Genomic DNA, 25,045 nt, shown 5'->3' with positions numbered 1-25,045 from the left:
CGGGCTGTAGCCCACCAGGCTCCTCTGTCCACGGGATTCTGCAGGCAAGGATACTGGAGTGGGTTGCCCTGCCCTGCTCCAGGAGGTCTTCCTGATGTAAGGACAGAGCCAGCGTCTCCTGTGTCTCCTGCATCAGGAGGCAGGTTCCTATCAGCAGTGCCGCCTGCCAGGGGGCTGGCTCGGCTCCGTAATTCACGTGGCCCAAGTGCCTGGGTTTAGGGTCAGAGCTACCTCTGCCCTCTGCTTGGCTGGCCACACTTTCTCCTTTCTGTTTTGGTAGCGACCTGAAAATATTCCCTGGTTCTGACTTTCCACTGTCCTCCTAATCTTTTAATTTTTCCTCATCAAAAGGAAGGGTGGGCTTGGAATAGCTTGAGTCCCTGAGCCCCAGGAGGAGCCCAGGAGGCTGGGCATGGGGGTTTGTAGAGTGCCTTGAATATGCAAGAAGCTCTCTCCCCCAATTCAGCTTTCTCCACGGGAAACAGGAAACGGTCCCTGCGGAAGCCAGCGGCTCCCTTGCTCTGGGCAGGAATGGGAGCAGGGCAGCTGGGTTGGCCGGCTCTCTCCTGCTGATCACAAGCTCTGGCGGGCAATTATATACGTCTTTGATTAATAAAAAATGGAGCAGTTAATGAATACTTAATCAGCAAGGTCTGGTGGGTTGACTCTTTCAGAACCTGGGCTGGGGGTGTGGCAGGAAGTAATCAAAGGGGTCCTGGGCAGTGAAAACAAAGCGCACCACTCCGGGTGGGGGTCTCTGAAAAGGTGCTGTCCACTGAAAAGAAAAAAAACAACAACAAAAAAACACAACAAAAACCAAAAGTGGCGAGTTATGTTTCATTCAGGGACCTTTCTGAGCTGACAGCCTGGGACACAGCCTCTCACATAGCTCCGAGGAACTGCTCCAAAGAGCTAAGGGAGGAGCCAGGATATCTAGGAGCTTTTACTGGAGAAAGACAAAACACACACACACACAAACACCCGACCCCCACCACCCAAAAAAAAAAAAAAGAAAACCCACTCCATACTGTCATACAGGAAACGAGAACTGCCAATCACAAAGGCAGACAAGTAGGGGATCAGGCAAGAATCTCCACTTCTTGAAGTTATTCCTAGATAAGATGCTAACTATCCAGGGCCAGCATCCTGTTTTCCTGCATTCTTAATCCCCTCTGAGAGCACTGTCTGCTTGCCTGCAGGTGCTGCAAGGAAATGACAACCCACTCCAGCATTCTTGCCTGGAGAATCTACAGTCCAATAGACCGGGAAGGGGAAAAGGGTGCCTAGTGGGCTACAGTCCAGAGGGTGGAAAAGAGTCGGACATTACTGAGCACATTAGACAGCATATCAAAAAGCATGCAAACCCTGTCTGTCATTAACAAATTCAATAAAAAGTAAGTATGTGGGAAAAAAGGCAGAGACATTACTTTCCGAACAAAGGTCTGTCTAGTCACTCAGTGCAGTCGCTCAGTCGTGTCCGACTCTTTGTGACCCCATGGACCGCAGCACGCCAGGCCTCCCTGTCCATAACCAACTCCCAGAGTTTACTCAAACTCATGTCCATTGAGTCGGTGATGCCATCCAACCATCTCATCTTCTGTCGTCCCCTTCTCCTCCAGCCTTCAATCTTTCCCAGCATCAGGATCTTTTCCAGTGAGTCAGTTCTTTGCATCAGGAGGTCAAAGTGTTAGAGTTTCAGCTTCAGCATCAGTGTTTCCAGTGAATGTTCAGGACTGATCTCCTTCAGAATGGACTGGTTGGATCTCCTTGCAGTTCAAGGGAGTCTCAAGAGTCTTCTCCAACACCACAGTTCAAAAGCATCAGTTCTTCAGCACTCAGCTTTCTTTATAGTCCAACTCTCACGTCCATACAAGACTACTGGAAAAACCATAGCCTTGACTAGATAGAGCTTTGCTGGTAAAGTAATGTCTCTGTTTTTTAATATGGTGTCTAGGTTGGTCATAACTTTTCTTCCAAGGGGCAAGCATCTTTTAATTTCATGGCTGCAATCACCATCTGCAATGATTTTGGAGCCCCCCAAAATAAAGTCAGCCACTGTTTCCCCCTCTATTTGCCATGAAGTGATGGGACCAGATGCCATGATCTTCGTTTTCTGAATGTTGAGTCTTTTTCGCTCTCCTCTTTCACTTTCATCAAGAGGCTTTTTAGTTCCTCTTCACTTTCTGCCATAAGGGTGGTGTCATCTGCATATCTCAGGTTATTGATATTTCTCCCAGCAATTTTGATTCCAGCTTGTGCTCATCCAGCCCAGCATTTCTCATGACGTACTCTGCATATAAGTTAAATAAGCAGGGTGACAGTATACAGCCTTGACGTACTCCTTTCCCAATTTGGAACCAGTCTGTCATTTCATGTCCAGTTCTAACTGTTGCTTACTGACCTGCATACAGATTTCTCAAGAGGCAGGTCAGGTGGTCTGGTATTCCCATCTTTTTAAGAATTTTCCACAGTTTATTGTGATCCACATAGTTAAAGGCTTTGGCGTAGTCGATAAAGCAGAAGTAGATGTTTTTCCGGAACTCTCTTGGATTTTTGATGACTATTGGATGGATTTGATGAATATTCGATGAATAGTGAACGTTGGCAATTTGATCTCTGGTTCCTCTGCCTTTTCTAAATCCAGCTTGAACATCTGGAAGTTCCTGGTTCATGTACTGTTGAAGCCTGGCTTGGAGAATTTTGAGCATTACTTTACTAGCATGTGAGATGAGTGCAATTGTGTGGTAGTTTGAGCATTCTTTGGCATTGCCTTTCTTTGGGATTGGGATGAAAACTGACCTTTTCCAGTCCTGTGGCCACTGCTGAGTTTTCCAAGTTTGCTGGCATATTGTGTGCAGCACTTTCATAGCATCATCTTTCAGGATTCGAAAACGCTCAACTGGAATTCCAGCACCTCCACTAGCTTTGTTCATAGTGATGCTTCCTAAGGCCCACTTGAGTTCGAATCCCAGGATGTCTGGCTCTAGGTGAGTGATCAGAGCATCGTGATTACCTGGGTCATGAAGATCTTTTTTGTGCAGTTCTTCTGTGTATTCTTGCCACCTCTTCTTAATATCTTCTGCTTCTGCTACCTTTCTGTCTAGCCAAGGCTATGGTTTTTTCAGTAGTCATGTATGGATGTGAGAGTTGGACTATAAAGAAAGCTGAGCACCGAAGAATTATGCTAAGGGAAATCAGTCCTGAATATTCATTGGAAGGACTGATGCTGAAGCTCTAATACTTTGGCCACCTGATGCAAAGAACTGACTCCTTGGAAAAGGCCCTGATGCTGGGAAAGATTGAAGGCAGGAGGAGAAGGGGACGACAGAGGATGAGATGGTTGGATGGCATCATCGAATGGATGGACATGAGTTTGAGCAAGCTCCGGGAGTTGGTTATGGACAGGGAGGCCTGGTGTGCTGCAGTCCACCGGGTCGCAAAGAGTCAGAACTGAGCGACTGAACTGGGCACGCAGGCACGGACTGCAATGGGAGGCAACAGTTCCTGAAATAACTGACATACCGGGCACTTTTTTTTTTTTTTTCTCTAGTTCTTGTTTTCGGTTCTCTCACTCCGCTGGGATTTGACTCCGCTGGGATTTGCTGGCGGCGCAAGGAGCATAAACTCAGGATAAAGGATCGAGTTGGTGGGTGAATGGGAAGAAATGTACCGTGTGCCCACCCACGTGGTCCAGGTGGAGCCCAAGGAAGCGGGTGTGTGTGTGTGTGTGTGTGTGTGTGTCCGCCCGTCTGTCTGCGGGTAAGCCCTCTGTGTGCTGTGAGTTTATGATCTTTTTCCGTGGGGCGGGGCGGGGGTTGCTGACCGCGTGCGCAACAGCATTAAAACTATGTCGGTCACGGCAGCTGGGAGGGGGAAAGAGGATCAGAAAGGAAAACGGACGCCGCCGGGGTCAGAAGAGGCCAGGGAGCGAAGGCCCCCGGGCGTGGTCAAAGACGCCGCGAGATCGCGAGGGCCGGGCCAGAAAGAAGCGAGGGAGAGCGCGGGCCCCGCGGCCTCCCCGCCCCCCGCCCCGCCCCGGGCTTCCGGAGGCGCGCGCAGGGCGGGGAGGCCGGGGAGGGCCGGCGCGCTGCGAACCTGGGCGGGCGCGCGGCGGCAGGCCAGGGCACCGCGGCGAGCGGGCCCGCGGGTAGGGCGCGGGGCCGGGCCGGGGGCGCGGGGTCGCTAGGGCGCGGGGGGCGGGGCCGGGGGCGGGGCCGGCGCCGGGGGGCGGGGCCGGTGGGGCCGCGCGCTCCGGGGCTGCGCAAACCGCTGGGCGCCCCTGTCCCAAGGGCGGCTGAGCACGTGCTGGGGGCCGCGGGCCGCGGGCAGCGAGCTGGGGGTGGGGAGCGGCTCCCGGGTGCTTTCCCTGCCGATGGTGATGGGAACAGGGGCGTGGGGCATGGGGGTGGAGGTTTCGGGGGTCCCAGACTTGGATCGCGGGGGATCTTGGAGCGGGGCGGGGGTGCTTGGGGGGATGTTTTTGCTATTAGCCCTGCCGGCTGCGTGACTCATCGGCCCACGTGACCTAGGGAAGCTGACAAAATTCTCGGCGCTTTTGTCAGTGAACTGAAGAGAGGAAAACACCCGCTTTACCAAGTTACTGGCAGGCTCAGGGAGGACTCGTGCGGGGTCCCCCAGCCTCTGTGCCTGGCCCAGAACTGCTTCTGTTCCTTAGCGGCTGGGGCTCAGCTCCAGCCTCCCCAGCTGTTGCCAGCTGTGGGATGGAGAAGGTTTGTAACTGTGTCTAACAGTTGGCCTCCGTCCCACAAAGAACCCCTGGTCCGCCCTATCCTGCCCACAGCACCGTGTGGAACAAGCAGCCTCCGCCTGACTTCACAGGATCCAGAGAAGCCGGGTGGATGACTTGCACAAGCCTGAAACAGCCAGAAACCAGAGGACCACCCAGACCCTAGGAATTTTCCAAGGGCTCGGACGCCAGGCCGGGTTAGCCTGGAGGCCGCCAGTGGGATCGCGGCATTGCCTCCCCTGGCGCCATGCAGGGCCGCGGCCTGCCCTTCCGTGTGGCCACGCTGCTGACAGGGCTTCTGGAGTGCCTTGGCTTCGCGGGCGTCCTCTTTGGCTGGACGTCTTTGGTGTTTGTGTTCAAAAAGCAGCATTACTTCGAGGAGCTTTGCGAACCGGATGCCGGGTCACTGGGCAATGCCACCGGGCTGGATGGTAAGGGAGCAGGACCTTCTCTTGAGTCTGGATCCCAGGTGGTGGGAAGAAGGGCTAGACAGGACTCCGGGCCCCCCCACCTCCACCCAGGCCAGGCTTTCTATGGTGAGAAAAAGGGGACGTCAGCCTCCCCCATCCTCAACCTGGACCTAAGAGGCGCCTGGGGAGGGAGGTGCCCGCTCCCAAGGGCCGATTAGCGACCGTCACAGCTTAGCTGTGAAAGGGGTAACATTCCCCCCCGGCAGGCTGTTCGAGATGGAAGAGGTTGCCCTGGACAGGTAACAGGCTGGGTGCCTGCCTGCCAGGAAGGCTGGGACGGGTGGGGGGGGGTTGGCCCGTCTGCCTGGACTCCTGAGATGGGCCCGTCTCTCCTCCAGATTGCAGGGCCCAGGACGAGCAGTTCTCACTCATCTTCACCCTGGCCTCCTTCATGAACAACTTCATGACCTTCCCCATGGGTTACATCTTCGACCGTTTCAAGACCACCGTGGCCCGCCTCATCGCCATGTAGGTCCCAGGGGCACCGGGCCAGGGCTGGGCAAGAGGACTTTGGGCAGAGGCATTGTTTGCAGGGAGCCCTAGGCCAGGCAGCTAGGCCCCTTTGCTCCAGCAGCGCTGCCAGGAACATGCCTGGGTGTGGACACCCTGTCTCGACCTTGCCTGTTCCCATAGCCCCTGCTTCCCTTTTTTCCCCTCCTTCCTCTGTGGCATGTGAAACTGGGCCCTTGGTTGCGCTGAACCGGGCAGAAGGTCAGGCCTGCTTCCTGTGGGGGGTGCTGGCCTGGGGCAGGGCTTGTGAAATCAGCAAAGCCTAGAGTTGCCACTGACACCCGTGAGACTGGAGCTGCCACTGCAGGGGCGCAGGTTCAACACCTGGGCAGGGAGCCGAGATCCCGAGCGGTGTGGCCACAGAGAAAAATGGAACTGTCTCTGCCTTGGTGCGGGGGACCCCGTGTCTTCATCACACCCAAGTGGCTCCTCGCCACCCTCCTCCTGGCCTTCCCCCTACCCTGTCACTTCCCAGAAGTTAGGCAGGACGGCGCCCTGGGGTGTCTTCGGCGGCGGGGACTTCAGGTTCCCTCCCGCAGGGGTGCCCAGGCCGAGTAGTCAAGGAGAAGGAGGGCCACGCTGGCTCACAGGGGTGCCGCTGAGCTGGCCAGCTTCTGTGATAAGCGGCGGCCTGCGGGGCATGATTAGGACCCAGCGCGGGCGTCTCCCTGTAGGTCCGGGGCATTCAGCTGTTGGAGGGACTGGAGGGCGGCCGGGGCAGGCCGTGGCGGGATGGCGCAGCAGGTCCTTGGCTCTCTGAGCCCTTGGGTGACCGTCTCTGTCGTTCTCGGACTCCAGTCTCCTGCCTCCTCCTCTTTCTTTCCCTGCCTTTGCCCTTTTCCTCTTCTCCGGCCTTGAATGTGTGAAGCAAAACTTCGTCTTCCCACCTGTGTTTGCTTCTCCACTTTTACACGGAGCATGTCGCTTCTGAGACACTTCTGGTCTGCAGATGTGTCAGAAGGAAAGTGGCAGGCCGTCCTCTGGCATCAGCTGGGCGTCTTAGGTGTGTGCCAACTGCCTAGTCGTGTCTGACTCTCTGCGACCCCGTGGACTGGAGCCCAGGCTCCTCCATCCACAGGACTTCCCAGACAAGGGTACTGGAGCGGTTGCCATGCCCTCCTCCAGGGAATCCTCCCGAGCCGGGGATCGAACCCATGTCTCCTCTGTCCCCTGCATTGCAGGCGGGTTCATCCGCTGAGCCATCAGGGAAGCCCTTGGGGGTCTTATAATTCAACTCAGTCCTGACACTCTCTGGAGGCCCTGCAGCAGACCCCACAGGTCGAGGGCTGGGTCCCACCAGACCGCCCCTGCCCCGCTAAGATGCCAGTTGCAGTGGCAGGCCCCAGGTTCCCCACAAGGTCTGAGTCAGCTACAGCTCTTGAGATGCCCCTGACCTCCTCCTTGGATTCAGTGCTTTGCAAAAGGGCTTGCTGAACGTGGGGAGACACATCGACCAGTTCCTGAAAGGGCATGATAAAGGATACAGATAAACAGCCACGTGAAGAGACACAGGGCCAGGTGGGCAGTGGTTCCGAGCCCAAGAACTCTTGCGTCCATGTGGGCTTGGGGTGCAGCATCCTCCTGGTCCGTGGAGGTGTTTGCCAACCTGGGAGCTCTCCAAACTCCACACTTAGGGGATTTTATGGAGGCTTCCTCACATAGACACGATCCATTATTAAGTCCACTTCCAGCCCTCTCCCCTCTCTGTAGAGAAGTGGATGCAGGGGTGGAAATTCCAGGCATCTCGTTGTGGCTTTTCCACCTCTCCACAGTTACCTCATCGGAACAGTAGAACAAAAGACGCTCATAGTGTCTTCTCTGCAGGAACTTATAAAATTATTAGAACCCCTGTATCAAGGCCTGGGGACAAGGACCAAATGTGTAGTTCTTGTCATAAATCAGAATATCACACATAAGCCCTGTTTTTATTACCCTCTGCCTTACAAGATGCCCAAACTTCTAAGAGATCCCAGTAACCTTGGGATCTTGATCGTGAAATCATAGCATCCTAGAACTTTAAGCTCAGGGTCTGGATCAGTCCAGTCAATTCCTTTACAGAGAGAAGCTTCTAAGAGAGTGTAGTACCTTGCCCAAGGTCACACAGCAAGAGCTGTTTGAACTCAAGGTTTTGTAGACCAGGCACAAACATCTTTCTTTAAGGGCTTGGCTAGTTGGGACTTCTAGGTTGGAGGACCTTGGCTCCGCACATCCTTGCCCCTCCACGCGTCTCTCCTTTTTAAAGAAATGTTTGTTCGGATGTGTTGGGCCTTAGTTGTGGTGCGTGGGGTCTAGTTCCCTGACCAGGAGTTGAACCTGGGCCCCCGCGTTAGGAGCTCTTGAGTCCTAGTCACTGGGTCACAAGGGGAGTCCCCCAGGTCTCTCTGTCCGTGACGACATTCTCCGTCTCCCCTTCTTTGTTCCAGATTTCTCTACACCAGCGCCACGCTTACCATAGCCTTCACCTCTACAGGTGAGCGCCGTCGGGAGGGACGTGACCTCGGGCACCTGGTGGACGGGGCAGGGGCAGAAGGGTCATGGGGGGGACCCTGGCCCCGCAACTACTCAGATCCATAGACTCCGAGCTTGGAAAGGGCCCTTGAGGGCGTTATTGCTGGTCTCTAAAAACAGCTTAGTGAGAAATGTGAGTAATAAGGACAGGGGAGAAATTGCTTCAGAGTGGAAGAATTGATTCAAGAGACTGCATCCTTCTGTTATGTCTTAAAATGTCCTCTCGTTTTGAAAAATGAAATAGTAGGGAATCCCTCGGCAGCCCTGTGTGCACTTCTGCTCGTGTTTGTGACCCTTGGTCGGAGGACTAAGGTTTCACAAGCTGTGGAGCACGGCCAAAGAAAGACGGAAGAAAAGAAACCACAATATAAATGGTAATTGTTGAAAATATCCTGACTGAGCAGGGTGCAGACCGACAACTCTATGGTAGTCAAAAAATTTTCCTCCTCAAATCTTACTGGTCTGCATGTGTGATGTGTTTAGGCGCTCAGTCGAGTCCGAATCTCTGTGACCCTGTGGACTGTAACCCACCAGGCTCCTCTGTCCATGGGATTCTCCAGGCAAGAACACTGGAGTGGGTAGCCTTTCCCTTCCTCCAGGGGATCTCCCCAACACAGGGATCGAACCCGGGTCTTTCACTTTGCAGGCAGATTCTTTACCATCTGAGCCACCATTCAATGCCCAGTCTGGTTTATTCCCCACTTTCTTCATGGGGAATAAAGTGGGGAATGTGTAGAGGAGAAAACTGAGGTCAGAGACCCCCTTGCAAAGACTTAGAAAAGGCCCCGGAGCAAGTTAGTGGGGGGTGGGGCTGGGACCCTGGCTGTGCTCTTTGCTAGCAGCATCTCATTACAGAGGCCAACAGATGCCTTCGGTGTTCTCCCCGGAGTCAGGTTGTGGGGCTCAGTTCTGGGCTTAGGAGGTGAGAGCACCTCGCTCTGCTGTGAGTGGTGCTTGCCCGACGCTGGCGGTCTGCACTGGTGTTCAGTGAACACGGGCCGACTGAGGTTTCTCTCTGGACAGACCTTGGGAGGTAGCCTGGCACCTCAAGCCAGTTATTTAAAACCCACTCTGCTCATCAGCACGGCTTCGTCCCTAAAAGCCTGAACATGACTTTCAAGTGGCTGAGTGTGGAGGTAATGGCTGGCTACGTTTTGACTCCCATCTGTGAATCACTGGAGCCGCCATTTGCCCTTCCCCCAGAAAATGGAGCTTTTTGATTTTGGAAAAAGTGTTGAGACCATAGTGATGCTATTTTTGAAAGGAACCTTAGCCAACCTTCAGGGCATTTGGGGAGGCACCTTTTCCAGAGACAGAAATTGAATGGTAAGGAGTGTGAATGCTCGAAAATGAGCAAGTTTACAGTGTGTCTCCAGGTAGGGAATAGTTACTAGAATGATAGTTACTTTGGAGAATATTATTAGGAAGCACACATATGCTATGTTAAGGTTGAATCACAGTGGTGGGAATGTTACTCTGTTTTTATTTCTCATTCAGGCCTCTGATTTCACTCAGGAAATCACATAGGGCTGGGGTAACTTTAACACTGGCAAGAGCAGAAATCAGGCTTTGAACATTCTAAGTGCAACTGCGTTCAGTTACAATTTATTAACACTGTTTTCATTGTACTTATTTTTATAGTTAGGGCTTCCCTAGTAGCTCAGACTGTAAAGCATCTGCCTGCAATGCAGGAGACCTGGGTTCGATCCCTGGGTTGGGAAGATCCCCTGGAGAAGGAAATGGCAACCCACTCCAGTATTCTTGCCTGGAGAATTCCATGGACAGAAGAGCCTGGCGGGCTACAGTCCGTGGGGTTGCAAAGGGTCGGACACGACTGAGTGACTAACACATGCATTCACAACAAGCAACACCAGTTTCATTTCACTGACACTCGTAATATAAAGTTTCCCTTTTTTCAGCCCCCTTGCTATTTCACTGTGGGATCTCAGTCCCCTAACCAGGGATTGAACCCTGGCCATGGCAATGAAAGTTGGCATCGTAACCATAAGGCCACTAGGCAACTCCAAGCATAAAGTTTCCTTCAAAAATAATAGATTCCTGGAGAAGGAAATGGCAACCCACTCCAGTGTTCTTGCCTGGAGAATCCCATGGGCAGAGGAGCCTGGTGGGGTGCAGTCCGCGGGGCTGCACAGCGTCGGCCGCGACTGAGCGGCTGGCACCAGCTCCAGCCCTTGTTTCTCAGTCCTGCTCTTCTCGCCCACCAGCTGCCAGAGCTATTGGAATGGTTTTTTTTTTTTTTCGCATGTCAGTCTTTTCAAGGGAAAGAAATTCTTTTTATTCATCCCACATTTCTAACGCCAGGCAAACAAAGGAAATGCTCGAAGTCTAATGAACAGAGGAAACACAGTTCACGGGCATTTTCTGACTCAGATCTCACAGTGCCTTAGGAAGGCAGACGAGCAGGGACTGTTGTTCCCATTTATCAGATGAGATGACTGAGTCGCAGATTCAGAATCCAGCTCAGTGCAGTGAGTTAGAGGCTGGGTGTGTGGGCTCAGTCCAGGCGCCTCTCCCCTGCAGTGTCAAGATGAAAAGGATTGCGTGTGATTTAGTGAAGGAAGCGGGCAGCGGATCGAGTCCTGCCTCTCTCTAGACATCCAGCCTGCCGTCGACCAAGGGTCATCTTTGACAGGGAGGAGGTCCCTTTGCAGGAGCACGTGAGGCAGCCTTGACGGTCCCCTGAGACCCTTGGAGGGTGCTGGAAGGGCTGCCCAGAATCGGGGCCCTGAGCGCAGGCTTGTAGGGAGCAGGGGGGAGCCCCAGAGTGCGGGGCTCCGTGTTTGGGTTGCCAGGTGGCGTCACCCCGCCTCTGTCTGGATCCTTGCAGACACAGCTGTGCTGCTCTTGTAGGGAGCAGGGGGGAGCCCCAGAGTGCGGGGCTCCGTGTTTGGGTTGCCAGGTGGCGTCACCCTGCCTTTGTTCGGATCGTTGCAGACACAGCTGTGCTGCTCTTCCTGGCCATGCCCATGCTCGCCGTGGGGGGCATCCTGTTCCTGATCACCAACCTGCAGGTGCGAGCCTGCCCTGGCTGAGGGCGCCTGGCAGGACCTTGGGGTGGGTGGGGGAGGCGCAAGCCCCCGCTGCTTTGGTGGCCTCTGATGGGGTGGGCCCCAGCCGGAGCGGCATCTCCTGGTGTGGAGGGGGTTCCGTATACGAGGGCCTGACGCTTGCGGGGCGCACAGGAAGTGTTTCCACGGGCGAGTGAGTGACTTGGGCTGGTCCTGTGTTCTCCAGATCGGGAACCTGTTTGGCAAACACCGCTCGACCATCATCACCATGTACAACGGAGCGTTTGACTCCTCCTCGGCGGTCTTCCTCATCATCAAGGTAGAGGGTGGCGATCACCCGTGTCCCCTGCCGCTGGTTGGGCCTTGGGGTGGGCCCCAGGCATCCATAATCAGCTTCTGGCGTAGAAGGCAAGAGCCTGGACCGAGACTCATTCTTAGAAATAAGCTTTGGCCCCGGATTCTTACCTGGACTCTTGGTATGGTACGGTGCACAGTTGATGGCGACATAAACCTTGGCACCTACACCCTGTTTAACGCACAGCTCAGCAGCCCTGGGCGCATTCATGTTGTACGACCATCACCAGCACTCTTCTCAACCCTGTGAAGCTGAAACTGTCCAGCAAGCAGCAACTCCCCACCCCCCACCTGCCTCCCCCTAGACCCTGACAGCCACTGTTATAACTTCTACTTCTGTGATTTTGGCTACTGCAGGTGCCTCTGAAGCAGAATCACATACTATCTTTTTTCTTTCTGTGACTGTATTATTTCATTTAGCATTTAGCGTCATATCCTCAAAGTGCAAAGTTTGTTTCAGCAGGTGTCAGAGTTTCCTTCCTTTTAAGACTGACTGCTCTTGTGCGTGCCACGGTTGTGTATCCGTTCATCCATGAAGGGGCGTCGGTTTGCGTCCACCTTTCGGACGTCGTGAGTAGGGCTGGTGTGAGCGTGACTGTTACACTGACCTTTCCCCTCTTGTTTCTGCAGCTCCTTTATGACAGGGTGTCAATCAAGGCTTCCTTCATCTTCATCTCTGTCTGCAGTGCCTGGCACGTCGGGCGCACTCTCCTGCTGATGCCCCGGGGGCACATCCCCTACCCGCTGCCTGCTGACTACCGCTATGGGTAAGGACTGTGAGCTGGGGACGGTGTGGCCAGAGCCCCTCTTCTGACCTGGAGTGGGAAGAGGGTGTGGGGCGGACATGGTTACAGTAGAGCAGAGGAAACCTGTCTCTGGAGAAGAGGACGAGATCAAGGGTGTATCGGTTAGCTATTGCTGCGTAACGAACGATCCCAAAACTTAAGGGCTTAAAACCTTAGGAGTTTATTATCTTCCCAAGTCTAGGGGTAGCTGGCTAGTTCTACTGATCAGGGAGCTACTTAGATGCTCTTGACAGGACTTCTCATGCCTGTGATTGTCTGGAGGGCTAGCCGGGGGCCGGCGGGCCTGATGGCCTTACTCACAGGGGATGTATCTGCTTGTCTGGGGTGGTGAGGATATCTGGGTCAGGTGGCTTGCATCCTCCAGCAGGCTGGCTGGCGCGTCTTCACTTCGTGGTTTCAGGGTTCCAAGAGCGCGCAGCAGCACACAAGCTTTCTTCAGGTTTAAGGCTGGATTGGCACACTGCTCACTTATTCACTTTTAGTAAGCTTATGTGCTATTGTTAGTTTCTGGCCGCGCTGGCTCTCCGTTGCTGCACGGCTCTTCTCCGGTCACGGAGAGCAGGCTTCTCGCTGCCGTGGCTTTCGTTGTTGCGGAGCACAGAGTCTCGGGCGCACAGGCTTCAGTAACCGCCGCCCGAGGGCCCAGAGCTGTGGCTCCCAGGCTCCACAGTCGTGGCGCACAGGCTTAGTTGCTCTGCGCCACGTGGGATCTTCCCGGATCAGGGGTCGAACCCGTGGCTCCTGCATCGGCAGGCGGATTCTCCACCGCTGAGTCCCCAGAGAGGCCCGGTGCATCGCTTTTGATGGGTCGTCTTGGTTGAAGCCGCTCACGAGGCCAGCCCAGATTCAGGGGTTGGATAAACAGAGCCGCCAATTTCCTTTGCAAAGGGTAGAGAAGAAAGCAGGTGAAGAAGCGGGACCATCTCTGCGTCCGCTCAATACGAGCAGTGGCGTTGGGGACGTTGGTTGGCGGCTCGCTTACTCTCTGGTTTCATTTCACGGTAGTCCTCGGATGCATGTCCGTGTCTCCATCTCCAGATCAGAACAGTGAGGCTCAGAAGACTTAGGTTTGAGCCGCGTTGCTGCAGCCAGGAAGAGGCGGGACTGGAATTTGAACCGACGCCTGTTCTATGCTTCCCACCCTTCTGTCGCTCTGTATGTGGGTGCAGATTAGAATTGTTGGGATTAATTGGAGATGTTTCTAAAAAAGATAACGGGAGCCTGCCTTCCACGCCCAGACCTTCTGACTCAGCTGGTCTGGGCCTGGACGCGGGCGCTGGGGCTGCGGAAAGGTGATTCCAGTGTGCAGTGAGAGGGACCATTTCCCTTCCCCGCATCCCACGGCGTGTCACGCTCAGCGCCCAGTCCTCGGCTTGGGCTGATAGAGCTTCTGTTTCCACAGTCTCTGCTCCGGGGACAGCCCCCAAGAGGAAGACAAGAAGGCAGTTGGGTCCAAAAAGCTGGAGCTGCAGTCAGAGGAGTTCCTTTCCCCCAAGAAAGGTGAACCCTGCTGGCTAACCCATTTCTCCTCGCCAGAACCTGGCCTTCCCCTGCGGCCAGCGTGGTTCGTCACCTCCAGAGCTTTGCCAGGGACTCAGGGCCAGAGAAGGTCAGGTGGCGAAGAGGCCTGTAGGACCTTCCCAACGCCCTCAGCCTACAGGGGATCCAGAGAGGGGCAACCAGTTTCATGTCATCTCTCCTCTCTGTCCCCGGCTCCTTTCCTAGCGCACCGTAGCCCTGCTCCCCAGAGCTCAGTCTTCCACCCTTCACCTTCCCTTGCCCGCCCACTCCTAAGTGTGCCTTGTCTATCCAGTATCTGCAGGTCCCGTGGGTCAGCCCTCTCTCCCTGCCCCGTCTCCATCTTGCCTCGCCTTTCTCTCCTCTGTTTTGGGTCCTGGGTTACAAACGTCACAGAGCACTGCCGGCTGAGGTAGAAACAAGATTAAGACCCTGGGAAGTTCACTGGATGAAGGAAGGAGTGAGCTTGCCAGGCCGCATCCAGGAGGAGCCGAAGCAGGATACCCCTGGGGACCCCGGGGTCAAATCCTCGCCACTCCGCCCCTCAAGGAGAACGGTCCCATTGGGTGGCCTGGTGTGAGGCGCAGGGCGCTTAGTCCATGGGCTCACCCGGACCGTGAGGAACAGCGTGGGGAAGGTTTCTGTGGGAGACTCGGATGCTGGTGCTGAAAGAGGAGGGGGTGCGGAGCCGCTGAAATCCTCGCTGTCCCTGCCATCCCACGCGTCGCCTCTGACTTTCTCCTCTCCATGCCTGTCTTTTCCTCATCCTGCCTGAGAACGATCGGGAAGGTCGGTAGTGCGAGAAGCATCCCAGTGTGAAGGGTCAGATAGTGGACAGCAGAGCACGGGAGAGCTGTTCCCCCACGGCGGTGGGGCTGGGATGTTGCGTGGAGGTGGGGGTATTGCCCTCGGGGAGTCTGGGGAGGCAACAGCTGGTGAGCTCAGAGCTCGGGTTCCCCGGTAAGACCTGTGCACCCAGTTCCCCCCGCAATTTAATCGAAACTCTTGCCCGAATCTCCTTCCCCTCTCATCAGAGACCCCAGGACAGCAGCGGGCAGCCAGCTCCTTCTGGAGCCACGCCTTCTCTCAGCGCTTTGCCTGGCATGTGGCTTGGCTGTCCGTGATACAGCTGTGGCACTATCTCTTCATCGGCACCCTCAACTCCCTGCTGAACAACTTGGCCGGCAAGGACAGCGCGCTAGGTAGGTGGGGGCGCCGGGAGGCAGCCCCTCTGCGCATCGCCTCTGGGGACTTGGCACCTTGCGTGCTGGGGCGCTGAGCTCAGCAGGGCTCTGTGCTCTGAGGGAGGTCTGAGCCTGGGGTGCGGGCTGAAGGGTCAGGCAGGGGCAGGGGTGGGTGGGTGGCCTCCTCTGGAAGGCAGTCCTGAAGAGCTCTCACCGCCCAACCCCCTCTCTGCCCTCTGCAGTCAGCACCTACACAAACGCCTTTGCCGTGACTCAGTTCTTCGGAGTGCTCTGCGCGCCCTGGAACGGCCTGCTCATGGACCGGCTCAAACACAAGTACCAGGAGGAAGCGAAAAAGACAGGTGAGCCCTGCCCTCCAGAGGGTCAGGGAGCCAGCATGCGGGAGGTTTTCGTTTACCTCCACGCCCGTTGTCTTTTTCCTTAAATCCTTTTCTACCTGCATCTGTCCATTCATCCTTCCATACATCACCCGTCATCTCATCTGTCCATTCATCCTTCCATACATCACCTGTCATCTCATCTGTCCATTCATCCTTCCATACATCACCCGTCATCTCATCTGTCCATTCATCCTTCCATACATCACCCGTCATCTCATCTGTCCATTCATCCTTCCATACATCACCCGTCATCTGTCCTGTTATCCATCCATCACCCATCCACCCATCACTCATCCATCCTTCCATCGTTCACTCATGATCAGTCATCTGTCCCTTTATCCACTTATCACTCATCCAGCCGTCACCCATCCCTCCTTCCATCACCCATCCATCATTCATCACCCGTCCATCCATCATCCATCCTTCCTCACTCATCCATCCTTCCATGCATCATCTGTCCTTTTATCCATCCATCACCCATCCATCCATCTACCATCCATCCATCATCCATCTGTCCATCCACCCACTAGTCACTGAGTGCCAGTTATGTGCCAACCATAGTTCCAGATTCGGTAACAGGCCTACAGTTAAACGTCCTTGTTCTCAGGCTGTTCTAGTCTAGAGAGAAATGCAAGTAATCGAGCTTTGCAGTCCCTGAATAAACCTGCAGGGAGCTGTGGCAACAGAGGCAGGGCACCTGTGCTGTGTGTTCCCGGAGGAAGCAGCCTCTGAGCTCCTAAAGGGAGAGTAAGAAGTGGCAAGATGAAGGCGAGGGCCTGGGGGAGTGGCCCAGGGGTGCAGCGGGGTCATTGTTCATGGTGGTGAGAGAGAATGGAACCTTGAGGAAGCTGAGGAGCCCCAGCAGGTGGTTCAGGCACAGGGCGGGGCGGGGGCGGGGGGTGGTGGGGAGAAGGGGCAGCCGGCGTCCTGCCGCGGAGCTGGGGCCTGATCCTGGGACGAGAATGGACGGACAGGGCGACCTGTTCGTTTTGTTGTTTGAGCCTCAAGCCGCACGGCCTGTGGGGTCTAGGTTCCCCAACCAGGGGAGCAGTGAGCACGCTGAGTTCTAACTGCTGGACCCTAGGGACTGCCGGTACCCCTAGAGTTTCATCTCCCCCCGCCCCGCTTCTCCGAGCCACTTCTAAAGCAAACCTCAGACATCAGATCGTTTTGTTTGTAAACACTTCAGTTTGTAGTGCCAACAAATAAGGCCTCTTTTGTTGAAGTGAAGCATCACTGGGAGGAATACCATTATGACGCCTGAGGCAGCGTCCGATAATTTCTCAGTGTAATCTGTTCACTCGTGTAGTCCAGTTTGAATTTCGCTCACAGTCTCATCTGTGTCTTTTTGTCACCGGTTGGTTCAAATTCGGATCCATACAGGGGCCACAGTGCAGTCAGCCTCCTCACCCCCCGCTGCCTTTTTCCGCTTTGTTCACTTACCGACGGGACTGGCTGACTTGTCCGGTCAGGTTTCCCACGTTCTGCATTTGGCATCCTTTTCATGTCATTTTAAAACGTCCATTTAATTGGGCTCTGTCTGTAAACAGGCAGATCGGAGACTCAGTTTAGTATCTTTTGGCAAGAATAGCTTGAGAGGTGGAGCCATGGGCTTCCTCCGAGGTCTCGTCTGCAGACCCTGGGTACCCGTTGCCTTGTTCTTACGATGTGAGGATTGATCTGTGCACTCAGACACTGTCAGTCTGATCCAGCCATTGTAAAAGTTTCTCATCGGCTGCAGGCCTTATGGCTACTGATGCTTGATGCCTAGACCCATTATTTTATTAGGGTCTATTGCTATCTTTTCTTTCTGCTTTTCATAGCTAAAACTTTCTCTAGAAGGACAAGCTTTATTAACTATTTTGTTCACCCTGAAATAAATGTATATTTTTTCCTCTGTGTGAGCCTCTCTGGTGGCTCAAATGGTGAAGAATCTAGCTGCAATGTTGGAGACCCAGGTTCGATCCCTGGGTCAGGAAGATCCCCTGGAGAAAGCGCATGGCGACCCACTCCAGCATTCTTGCCTGGAGGATCTCATGGACAGAGGAGCCTGGCGGGCTGCATCCATGGGTTGCAAAAGGGTCAGGCGTGAATGTGCAGTGGACACTTTTTCCTCTTCTTTACTAGTTTCAGAAAAGTGAGTTGGTATCTAAGCAACTTCCCGGGGTAACACTCATGGTTTCTCTTTTGAAATCTTATTTTAAGTATATCTGACTGTTTCAGTCCATCTCTGTGACGATCCTTCTTGGGGTTCAGACTCCCTCATCCTTGACCCCTGGGAGTGTGACCGGTCCAGCATCTGTGTCCTTTATAGAGAGTTAGTTAGAGAGTGCTCGGGTCCCTTTCACTGGGTGTGTTTCCTGGTGCAGACCTGAAGTCCTAGGTCTCTTTGAATGAGAATCGGTGTTTAACGACGGCAGTCTGGATGCTGGGGTTTCTAATTCTCCTGGGCACTCGTGGCTTTTAGTCCTCAGAGGTGAGATACACATAATTTTTTGGATGAAAAGAAAATAAATCACGAATGCCTAATGCTGATAATTTTAGTTCAAATTTTACTTGACTTTTGCATTTGTATCTCTTTTCTTCTGAAAATCATGGTTCTTAAAATACTATACATGTGTACTATATGTACGCATACTGTGTAATATATATGTACTGCTGCTGCTGCTAAGTCGCTTCAGTCGTGTCCGACTCTGTGTGACCCCATAGATGGCGGCCCACCAGGCTCTACCGTCCCTGGGATTCTCCAGGCAAGAGCACTGGAGTGGGTTGCCACTTCCTTCTCCAGTGCATGAAAGTGAAAAGTCAAAGTGAAGTCGCTCAGTTGTGTCCGACTCTTAGCGACTCCATGGACTGCAGCCCACCAGGCTCCTCCGTCCATGGGATTTTCCAGGCAAGAGTACTGGAGTGGGGTGCCATTGCATATATGTACACACACACACATATATATTCTATATATAGTTTTTTAAAAACATATTTTAGGCATAATTACTGGTTTAGCAAGATCAGTACTGTAATAATAACAGTGCCAGTGCTGGACGTCGGTGTGCCTTCCCTTCCCCCGTTCTCATTCTGAAGATTCGTCCCCTAGGAGCTGTCAGGCAAAATTACGGTATTTTAAGAGTCAGCAACTTGATATAAAAAGTTGTGTTCATTGGTTCCATCTCTTTGGATTTTTTTTTTTCTTTTTGAGGGGGGAATGGCTTTGCTTGTTTTCTTCCTATTACTCTGATTTAATTTTTAAGAACATTTTTGTATCAAACGTTGACGTTATTCCGAAGCCACAGCTAGGAAGCGGGAACCAGCCCAGCGGGTTTGTTTCCTCCTCCGTCCCCTGGCCTCCCTTCCTGCCCTCATTTGGTAATTGCTTTGATTTTTTTTTTTCCCCCTTAAAGAATAGACTCTGCGTAAACAGTTCCTCTTTCTTAGGTAAAGGCAGCACCCTGCAGGCTTCTTCCGGCAGTCTGCTTCCTGTGGCTCTCTGTCCTGGGACCGCCCCACGGTGGGCTCCATCCTTCCACCTCTGTTTAGTCGCTCAGTCGTGTCCGATTCTTTGTGACCCCGTGGACTGCAGCCCGCCAGGCTCCTCTGTCCGTGGGGTTTCCCAGGCAAGAGCTCTGGAGTGGGTTGCCATTTCCTTCTCCAGGGGATCTTCCCAACTCAGGGATCGAACCTGCGTCTCTTGCGTTGGCAGCAGCTTCTTTACCCCTGAGCCCCCAGGCAAGCCCTCTGCCTGTCTGCTGCCTCGTTCTGTTACATTCTGCCGCAGTCACTCCCCTCCTGCTGCCGGCTTGGACACCTCCGGTCTTTCGCTGGAGCCCGTGGTCCTGCCCGGAGTATCTGGCTGTGGGTTTTGATCATCTGTGAGTGGCTGACGCTGGCCTGTGATTAGGATGAGTCGCTGGGGATGGGTGCATGGGTACATGTTTGAATGATGTTTTGTTTCAGTTCAGTTCAGTCGCTCAGTCGTGTCCGACTCTGCGACCCCAGGAACCGCAGCACGCCAGGCCTCCCTGTCCATCACCAACTCCTGGAGCTCACCCAAACTCGTCCTCTGAGTCACTGACGCCATCCAACCATCTCATCCTCTGTCGTCCCCTTCTCCTGCCTTCAGTCTTTCCCAGCATCAGGGTCTTTTCCAGTGAGTCAGCTCTTCGCATCAGGTGCCCAAAGTATTGGAGTTTCAGCTTCAGCATCAGTCCTTCCAGTGAATATTCAGGACTGATTTCCTTTAGGATGGACTGGTTGGAGCTCTTCGCAGTTTGAGGGATTCTAAAGAGTCTTCTCGGAATGTTTAGGAAGTGAGCTCTCCGCGTGCACTGATGGATTGGAGATGGGGTGTATGGAGAGAAGGGGTCAGCGTGGCCCCTGCCCCATGGGCATCCCGTCAGCTTCCTGTCTCCCTCTCGGTACAGGGGCCCCGGCCGAGGCAGCTGCCCTGCGCTCGGCGGTGCCTTCGCTGGCCCTGACGTCCCTGCTGTGCCTGGGCTTTGCCGTCTGCGCCTCTGTTCCGGTGCTTCCCCTGCAGTACGCCACCTTCATCCTGCAAGTGGTCAGCCGCTCCTTCCTGTACGGCTGCAACGCGGCCTTCCTCACGCTCGCGTAAGTGGGCTTGATGTGCGCTCCTGGTGGGGGATCCCCCCGGGACAGAGGGAGGTGTGCTGGGGGCGGAGGAGTCAGGGGAGGGGACCCAGATGTGGTCGGGGAGGCGCACTGGGGGCTGTGGGAGGGGCAGAGCCTTCACTTGAATGGACGCCCTTCATGTCTGCTCCCCTCTGCCTCTGTGATCTGCCTGGCGAATTCCTGTTCCCCCTCCAAAGCCCTCTTCTGTTGTAGCTCTTCCAGGGAAGAGCAGAAAGAAAGCTTTTTCTTTCCTTCTGGCATTCTTCTTCTTCCTTTTTTTTGGATATTTTCTTGGCCCTGCCTCACTGCTTGTGAGATCTTAGTTCCCTGACCAGGGATCGAGCCCACACCCCTTATTCGGGAAGTGCAGCGTCTTAACCCACTAGACCACCAGGGAAGTCATTATTCTTGCTGCTTCTGCTGGTGCAGGCATCATTTAGCATACGGTGGATGTATCTGTGTCTTTTTCCTGAGACCTCCCAGGGCCCAGCCTGTGTCTGGGGCTCTGCTGGTTTCCCCCGGCGGAGCGCGGGGCCGTCTCTGTGCTCCGTGGCTTGAAAGCCTGAGCAGAGGTGAAGGGGGGCCCCTGTGGGTGTGGGTAAGTGCCGGCTGGCTTAGACTAGGGGAATGGGAGCAGGGGGCTGACCAAGACCCACCAGAGCCAAGCCCCTCCGTGGGCCCGAGCCCGTGGGAACCTCCTCTGCCCGCCCCCGCGCAGGTTCCCCTCGGAGCACTTCGGGAAGCTGTTTGGACTCGTGATGGCCCTGTCAGCCGTTGTGTCTCTGCTGCAGTTTCCCCTCTTCACCCTCATCAAGGGCCCCCTCCAGGACGACCCCCTATACGTGAGTACTGCTGGTGAGGACCCTGGCCTTAGACTCAGATCGCGGTGCCTTTTTCAGGCTCCATCGGGGTTGCCCCTGGCCTGGCCGGGGTGGCCTGGGTGTGGTTCCCGCGGGAACGTTTCTGCACATGGCTGCGTCCTGGGTCTTGCTTTTCCAACGGGAGTCTGTGGGAGAACCCTGTTGTGTGCTGGGGATCCCCGAAGCCATAGGGTTAACGTGGATGGCCTCCCAGGTCGTTGGGGGCTCTGCAGGCCTCAGTTTCTCCACCTGTGAAATGGTCACAGCGTTCCTTCTTGCCCTGCTCTAGGCAGGTGGAACGAAAAGTCACCCAGCGTCCATCCCATAGGGCACTGTCAGGTCTGAGTGGAACGCAGAGGAGAAACCCGGTGGGATTCTGGGCCCTTCCCGGCGGTGGACTTGGCCTCACTGCCCCTCACCCTCCAGGTGAACTTGATGTTGGTGCTGCTGACTCTCCTGACGTTCATCCACCCCTTCCTGGTGGACCGGGAGTGCCAGCGGAAGGAAAGCCCTGGTGAGGTCACCTAGATCAGAAGCCCCACCTTTGCTGCCCCGAGGATGCGTCATCTTCCCCCTCGGAGGACCCCACATCCAGGAAGACTTGGCCCACCCAGGCTGCTTGTGTTAAGTAGCCATTATTCCTTCCATAAGACAAAAAGCCATACTCACCTCCCTGCCAAGACTGCTTATCCACAAGACAGGAGCAAAAGCACAGAAAGGCTTTCAGTGTCAGAGGCAGGAACAGCTGGCCCTGGCGGACACTTGGGCTGAGGCGGGTGATGGGATGGTGAGCTGTGTCTCCTGCCTCTCCGGGTCTCTCTGTCCCTGAAGCCCGAGCCTGCCTGGACCCTGTGCACCGGATATGCTTCCCGGTGAAGGCTGAGGCTGTCCCGCTACTCAGCGTTCAGCAGTGGCACTCAGCTTGCCTGCAGCGGCCCAGAGGATGAGCCCAGGGGGAAAGAGAGGCAGGTGGGTTGGGGCGGGGGTCCCAGGTCTGCTGCTGATGCCGAGTGGCCTTGAGCAGACCCTTCTCCCCTCAGAGCGCTGGTTTCCCATCTGTGAAAGGAGAGGGGGTTTGGAGTCGGCCTTCCCTCCAGCATTCATGTTCCACTGGAAAAATTCAAAAGTTCATCTGAGTTTTTTGTAAGATGGTACGGAGGGCAGAGATAACCTGAACAAACTTTTGGGCTAGTAGAAGGTTTTCAGAACAGTGTCAGCCCGGCCACCCTCAGAGCCGTGAGAACCACCTGGCCTGCTGGACCCAAGGGTCTCGGACGAAGCCTTTCGGGGAGGTTTTCTTTTTTTTTTTTTTTAATTTTAAAATCTTTAATTCTTACATGTGTTCCCAAACATGAACCCCCCTCCCACCTCCCTCCCCATAACATCTCTGTGGGTCATCCCCATGCACCAGCCCCAAGCATGCTGTATCCTGCGTCAGACATAGACTAGCGATTCAATTCTTACATGATAGTATACATGATAGAATGCCATTCTCCCATATCATCCCACCCTCTCCCTCTCCCTCTGAGTCCAAAAGTCCGTTATAGACAGCTGCGTCTTTTTTCCTGTCTTGCATACAGGGTCGTCATTGCCATCTTTGGTTTTCTTCTTCAAGAAGGGAGATGATTATTTACTTTGGGTAGAATATAAAAACGTCCTCTGGGGAATGGTTTTTATAACACTGAGTTATGTCCTAAATCATTTCGTTAGAAATAAAGCCTTTCTGTCTAAGACAACTGCTGCTCCCAGGCTTCGGGGCTGTGCTGGTGTGTGCGTGCCTGTGTGTCCCAGCCCAGACCTGGCCTGGGGGCGTGGACGCGGGCGGTGTGGAGGCGGCTGGCCGCAGCCCCAGGTGTGGCAGCTGGACCCAGGGTCGGGCAGGTGCCTCAGACTGGGGTCCAGCCACCTGGTCCCGAGGCCTGGGCTGGGGGTCCCCAGGAATCCCCTGCCTCGCCTCCTCTTGCTCTCCACCCCGCCCCCGCCCCTGCTGCAACACGTGCCCGCCCCCACCCCCCCCAGCTGGACTCAGAAGGTCTGACCCAAGTGTCAGCTCCCCCCGCAGCAGCTGGGTAGGCCCCCGAGGTCCTTACTGCTGGCTGCGGCGAGTCCTTTCCACCCTGGAGGGCAACTGTGAGAACTGAAGGTGGTCTCCACTGCCTGGCGTGTGCTGGGCACCCTGGAGCGTTCGCTTTACTCAGACTGGAGAGGAGGTGGGTCGTTAAGGGAGAGAGGGTGAGGGACGACCTGGGCAAGATGAGAGAAAGTCTGGAACATGCCCGGGGCTTGACTCCTCATCCCAGAGAGCACTAAGGACTGACTCCTGCCTTCGGTCAGTCCCTAATTCCTGAGCTGCTGCGGGGTCTGTTCTTGGCACTGGGGCATCGAGAGAGGTGCCCGAGGGTCTGAAGCCAGCTCTTCTCTGAGCTGCCGAGGGCTAATTTTCCAGGGTCGGGCCTGGGTGTGCAGATGACATGATTGCTGATAGATGCTTTCATCCGGTTGTCTTGCTCAAAAGCTTGGCTCCCTGTGGCCCATGGGGTGGGGCCTAGATTCCAGTGTGGCAGTGTAGATGGTCGGTCAGCAACTTGATTCCAGCTCCCCGCTCCACCCCTCACCTGGGCCCAGCCCAGGTGTGCGCTCTAGTATCTGTGAGCCTACCCGTTCCTCCTGCCTAGCCCGTCTCTGCCAGGGAACTCTGCTGGGTCCAGTGGGGTCCGGCTTGAAACGCCATCTCCTCTGAAAGCCTTTCTGCAGCTTTCAGCAGCCCTGAGTTCCTGGCCTTGGTCATACCCTTCTTGGAGACTGGCCCCCGCCTCCTCTCGTGGCCCCTTTTCCCATTTGGACAGAAAGGCCCGGGAGGCAGCCTCTGGGTCTCACTCCTGGCTCAGGGAGTAGCGCCTGCTTGCCAGGTACGCGGTGCCAGTTACTGCCTGTTGGAAGACTGGGGTGGGGGGGGGTGGGGGGGGTGGGGGGGGTTGTTCTCGAGGGTTGGTTCCGCTCAGCAGCAGGCGGGCAGTGCCACCCTGGTCTCTGCTGCCAGCCTCAGCGGACAGGGAGCGCTGCAGGCGGTGCCAGGCGGGGTCCTCTCTGGGGCAGGGAGGGAGAGGAGGGCGCCTGCTGCGCCCAGGACAGGGACAGTGAGTCAGCGGCTGTGTGTGACCGTCTGCTCTCACCACCAACTTGCGGCTGAGGACGGCGAGGCTGTGACGGCAAGCTTCGCCAGGACCATCCAGCCAGTGCCTTGTGGAACTGCCGCTTTCGCCCACGCCCGGGCTCCCTGGGTGCTCCAGTGGCAGACTCTGCTGCCAGTGCAGGGGGCTGGGGTTCAACCCCTGACCAGGGAGCAGGGGCCCTACATGCTGCGACGAAGACCCTGCATGCCGCCACTGAGACCTGGTGTGGCCAAGTAAATAAAACATAAAAAGCCCCACATCTGTCTGATTCCTAAGGTCACATTCCTTTTAGGTGTGACCTTTTATTTACGTCGTAAGTTTATTTACAGACCTATCTAGGATGAGTTTGATCCTTCTTTCCTTAGAGGTCCGAGTCATATCTGTCTCATGGATTAAGCAGTTGGTGTCTTACTATCAAGAAAGACGCTGAGCATCCACACCCACAGAACGCAGTCATCACAGCTAGTCACCTCCCCTTGCTTCCCACTGAACGTGGTGTATTCTTCCCCAGACTCTCCTCGCGGTGGCTCCTGTGGACCGCACAGGTTGAGAACCTCCGGCTGCCCTGTGCCCACCCAGTGCTGTCGGAAGCTCTGCGAAATATGCACAGGCCAAAGGCGGAGGGCAAGGCGGCTCATGCTACTCACGCCCTGGCCTTTCCTCTACACTCTTGGCGTTCGTTCTTATGTCAGAAAGAAACGGCTGTTGTAAAGCAGGTCAGAGAATAAAGAGCCGCGTGATAAAGGGTTATCACCGTTCATTTCAGCACCCAGAAATGCCCGCGGTTAGCACGGGGGCCTGTGTGCCCCACGAGGTGCAACTGTGTGTGTAATGATGGAAGCCATCTCCCAAGCCCTTCTTC

General features: G+C 55.1%; 1 protein-coding gene across 2 annotated transcripts; it reads left to right on the top strand.

Moving 5' to 3' along the window:
• The first annotated feature begins 4,085 nt into the window (after positions 1–4,085).
• SLC43A3 (solute carrier family 43 member 3) lies at positions 4,086–24,791 on the top strand. 2 transcript variants are annotated; one of them, XM_052652615.1, is made up of 13 exons: positions 4,086–4,147; positions 4,802–5,178; positions 5,556–5,685; positions 8,151–8,197; positions 11,191–11,267; positions 11,491–11,583; positions 12,249–12,385; positions 13,827–13,924; positions 14,977–15,144; positions 15,369–15,488; positions 19,943–20,129; positions 20,869–20,992; positions 24,695–24,791. In XM_052652615.1, exons 2-13 carry the CDS (start codon positions 4,995–4,997, stop codon positions 24,731–24,733), a joined length of 1,404 nt encoding a protein of 467 aa, XP_052508575.1. In that variant the 5' UTR covers positions 4,086–4,147; positions 4,802–4,994; the 3' UTR covers positions 24,734–24,791. The 2 variants fall into 2 exon arrangements, with proteins under 2 accessions (XP_052508575.1, XP_052508574.1); XM_052652614.1 differs by lacking the exon at positions 24,695–24,791 and adding an exon at positions 21,437–22,726.
• Positions 24,792–25,045: the final 254 nt, after the last annotated feature.

Source organism: Budorcas taxicolor, chromosome 15 (genome assembly GCF_023091745.1).
Source record: "Budorcas taxicolor isolate Tak-1 chromosome 15, Takin1.1, whole genome shotgun sequence".
NCBI classification, from domain to species: domain Eukaryota; kingdom Metazoa; phylum Chordata; class Mammalia; order Artiodactyla; family Bovidae; genus Budorcas; species Budorcas taxicolor.
Note: the sequence above shows the minus strand (reverse complement) of the source record. Positions and strands in the feature narration are given on the sequence as shown.

Coding starts and splice junctions, on each gene's coding strand:
- SLC43A3 (XM_052652614.1), top strand. CDS start 4,995: ATGCAGGGCCGCGGCCTGCCCTTCCGTGTGGCCACGCTGCTGACAGGG. Junction 5,686..8,150: donor GTGGCCCGCCTCATCGCCAT/GTAGGTCCCAGG, acceptor TCTTTGTTCCAG/ATTTCTCTACACCAGCGCCA. Junction 11,268..11,490: donor TCCTGATCACCAACCTGCAG/GTGCGAGCCTGC, acceptor TGTGTTCTCCAG/ATCGGGAACCTGTTTGGCAA.